Below are 3391 nucleotides of genomic sequence, written 5' to 3'. Positions count from 1 at the left end.
AGCGCGCGCTGGAGCAGGCTCCTGGCAGGACCTGTGGCCCTGGGGGGATAGGAGCCCAGGCTGGAGCAGGTTTGCTGGCAGAACTGCAACCTGTGGGAAGGACTCATGTTGGAGAAGTTTGTGGAGGACTGTCTGCTGTGGGAGGGACCCCACAGTGGAACAGGGGAAGAGTGTGAGAAGGAAGGAACGGAGGAGACAAAGACCACAACCCCCATTCCTCGTCCCTCCACACCACTAAGTGGGGAGGGAGGTAGAAGTGCTGGGAGTGAAGTTAGTCTGGGAAGAAGGGTGGATCAGGGGGAAGGTGATTTTAGTTTTGCTTTCAACTCTCACTATCCTACTCTGTTATTAAATGGCAATAAATTGAATTAATTTCCCTAAGTTGAGTCTGTTTTGCCTGTGACGGTAACTGGTGAGTGATCTCCCTGTCCTTACCTTGACCCATGATCTTTTCCATCATATTTTCTCCCCTACCCTATTGGGGGGCAGGGGGAGCAGGGAGAAAGAGCGTCTTGGTGAGCACCTGTCAGCCAGCCAAGGTTAACCCACCACAAAAAATCAACAATCAAAATATTTCCTTCCACTCAGATCATTCACAGATGCATCTTGAACCTACTTCTGATATGTGGGCCTGGCTAGCCCGACCTACCAGTGCCTCATACCAATCTCAATTCTCTGGCTACTCTACCAGGAAAGCCCTGACATGGTCACTGATGTATCTCCCCCCTAAAAACAGACATCCACAAAGGAAACAAGACTAGGTATGCTGCAGGTCTATAGCCAGAATATGATCTTCACCTGTTCCTACAGCAGCCTCCCTGGAGCCGTTCCCCAGCAAGGCATGACCCCAGGGCTGCTCCTCTGCCTGCAGACAGATTAGCTTCAGAAATGTGAAGGGCAGATCTAGGGGAGACTCACGAGATCAGCGCAGAATCTGCACCACTGCCTCAGGGCTGGGTCACTCCTCCTGTTCCTGAGACTAAACAGTACCCACAGCCACTTGCCTGCTTTATCTACTGCATTGCTCAGGCTGTCTTAAGTCCAGGCAGGCAAGAACCTTCTGCTCAAGACATAAGCAAAGTCACCAGGCAAACAGCAGCTGCTCTGGTCCCTGGCTGTAGGTTCAGGCTATTGTTCATGCCTGCCCTCCACTGCAGCAGGCTTGTGGCAGCTAGTCTCAGCTCTGTTTCAAGGGCAGCATGTCAGGGCCTTCTGTCCTGCCCGAGATCCCCAAAGCAGCAGCAAAAGGCACTGGCTCCGGGTATGCAAGGGACAGGCTGAACTGCATGGAGGCTGACAGTACCCTCTGCTGGCAATAGTGAAAATGCCAGCCTGACAGGTGACCACTGGCTGACAGGGTTCAGCAACACCCCATCAAAGAGTCCCCCTCTGCAAACAGCCCTGCAGCCCACCTGAGCTCACCCATCTGTCTAACCTCAGCTCCAGCAAAAAGCATCCTGGACCTGATACTCAGGTAATCTCTCACTGAAGATATGTGTCCTTACCCAGTCCATACTCCACGGACTCCGGATGGTCATCATCCCCCTCCTCACTGACCTTCTGCAGGTGCTGCAGGTAGGCATCCGTATGGAAGCTTGCCATTTCCTCCATGGAGGCCACTTTTGGCTTGACTATCCTAGGCAGAGAGGAGGAAGGGAGCACGTCAGGACAAGAGGCTCCAGGGTTTGGCTGGAACGCCCAGCTTTAACTTCCTCAGATTAGGAGCCTTCTTTTGGCAGCTACTGTTGAAAAAGCAAATAAAACCCCCTCCTCCTCTTGCACCAGACTGTCACTTTGAGTGAGAAAGCTGCTCAGCTGCGCTGGAGTAGGCCTTTCCCCCATCTTGGCACTGTCTGCTGTGCCCACCCCAACAAGGGACGTCTGCAGGTGCTGCCTGCATTAACCTTTCCACTTTGCCTCAAGTTTTTTCCCTTTTCTGTACGTTCTCCCAGTTTCAGCAATCTCTAGCAGATTCAACATTCTGGTTACACACAGAGGCGGCAACAACAGAGTGAAAACATCCAGGTCCAGCCCAGTGCTGTGGCAGGACATCAGCCTGCTGGGTCAAGAGCTGAGCAGCACCTCTTACATGCTCTTAACTCCGCCTGCATTCAAAGCAGAGACCGTCTCTGTCTTTAGCAACTCACATATCACCTTTCCTGCGTTTGGGCGCTTTGTGATCTGCCTAAATAAATCTTGCGACACCCTGAAGCCCTCTCCAAACCTCAGATTCTGGGGGTGCACACTGGCAACGCAGTACAGCTCCATTGCTGCTAGAAGAATGCAAGAAGCTCCCAGCTCCAGGCTAGCCCAGGTGCCGGGCTCTTCTCACCCCATGCCAGGGTGAACAGCCCTTTGGGTCTGCCTCTGTAATGGTACCTGCAGCCATTTTCCAAGCACACTCTAACAAAACGACCAGAAAGAAAAGAATCCTTTGAAATAAGTCCCAACAGGGCTTTCTGGCCCTGCCGAACTGGAGTGTGGGATTTTTTTAAGATTTTATGAGGTGCTACATAAGAGAAGCTGAGTTAAGCCTCTTCTTTCCCTTCATATCCCCCAGTGTCAAAAGCCTGATGGGGCAGGAGAGTTCTCACTCTTCTGCCTTAGACCTCATCTTATCTTCTCTCCTGAACAGTGCCAAAACCTCACAAAAAATCTCCAAGTCAATCACAACATAGCAAAACAACATGGTCCCTCTCAGCACCAGCACCAGCCAGTGGATTAGGAGCAGTGACAACAAGGATGGTTTCTACGTCATCACTTCTGCTCAGAGCCATAAGAGCAGTGCATGACAGCATGGAAGCCGGGAAGGTTAATCATAAGTTACACCTGCCAAAATTACCATAATCTTGCCCATTCAGCAAAACAAGCAGACTTTCCTTAGATCCCAGAAGTATGCACAATGCCTGAGCTCCTATAATCACGCTACCAGCAGGGACAGTTTAAGACCTGCAGTTACTCGGTATATTCCAGACCTAGCAGAGAAGAAAATATTTTCTTCACAGAAAGTGGGAGCACTTACGTCATCTGGTCAAGTAAGGAATATGCTTCAATCAATGAATGCACCATACTGGCCTAAAGAAAGAAGAGTACGACCATGAGAGCAGCTCTAGCATAGGTGACAGAAGCACAGCAACCGGGGGCTAAATGACTTGCAGCAGAGGTGTAACTGTGACCTCTCCCAGCAGCACAGCTAAACCGGCACCTGCCTGAGCAGGCTCCCTGGACAGGGTCTCCCCCACGGAGGGTGCGCAGCACAGCAAGGTGCATGGGGGGAATCCCGGTGTGTCAGGAAAAGGCACAGCTCCGCACGGCTTCGCGGGGCAGAGGCGCCGGGGAAGCGCCACTTCTGTGTCCCGGCCACCCGCTGCCGCCCTGCCGGAGGCGGTGC

General features: G+C 52.2%; 1 protein-coding gene across 13 annotated transcripts in view; it reads right to left on the bottom strand.

The window, feature by feature from the left end:
• HDAC8 (histone deacetylase 8) overlaps positions 1 to 3075 on the bottom strand; it is a 28236-nt gene extending 25161 nt beyond the window's left edge. For 12 of the 13 annotated variants that reach the window (XR_004842949.1, XR_004842950.1, XR_004842951.1 and 9 more), the window contains exons 1-2: positions 3023 to 3070; positions 1506 to 1636 (exon numbers count right to left, since the gene is read on the bottom strand). Coding sequence is in view for 8 of the 13 variants with exons in the window: in XM_035901757.1 (XP_035757650.1) it covers positions 1506 to 1636; positions 3023 to 3069 (178 nt within the window). In the remaining 5 variants the exon portion in view is untranslated. Of the gene's footprint in view, positions 1 to 1505; positions 1637 to 3022 lie in introns of all 13 variants that reach the window. The other variant, XM_035901759.1, reaches the window with a different exon arrangement.
• Positions 3076 to 3391: the final 316 nt, after the last annotated feature.

The sequence above is a fragment of the Egretta garzetta genome, unplaced genomic scaffold (assembly GCF_000687185.1).
Source record: "Egretta garzetta isolate BGI_Z169 unplaced genomic scaffold, ASM68718v1 scaffold849, whole genome shotgun sequence".
NCBI lineage: Eukaryota > Metazoa > Chordata > Aves > Pelecaniformes > Ardeidae > Egretta > Egretta garzetta.
This window is presented reverse-complemented; position numbering and strand designations above follow the sequence as displayed.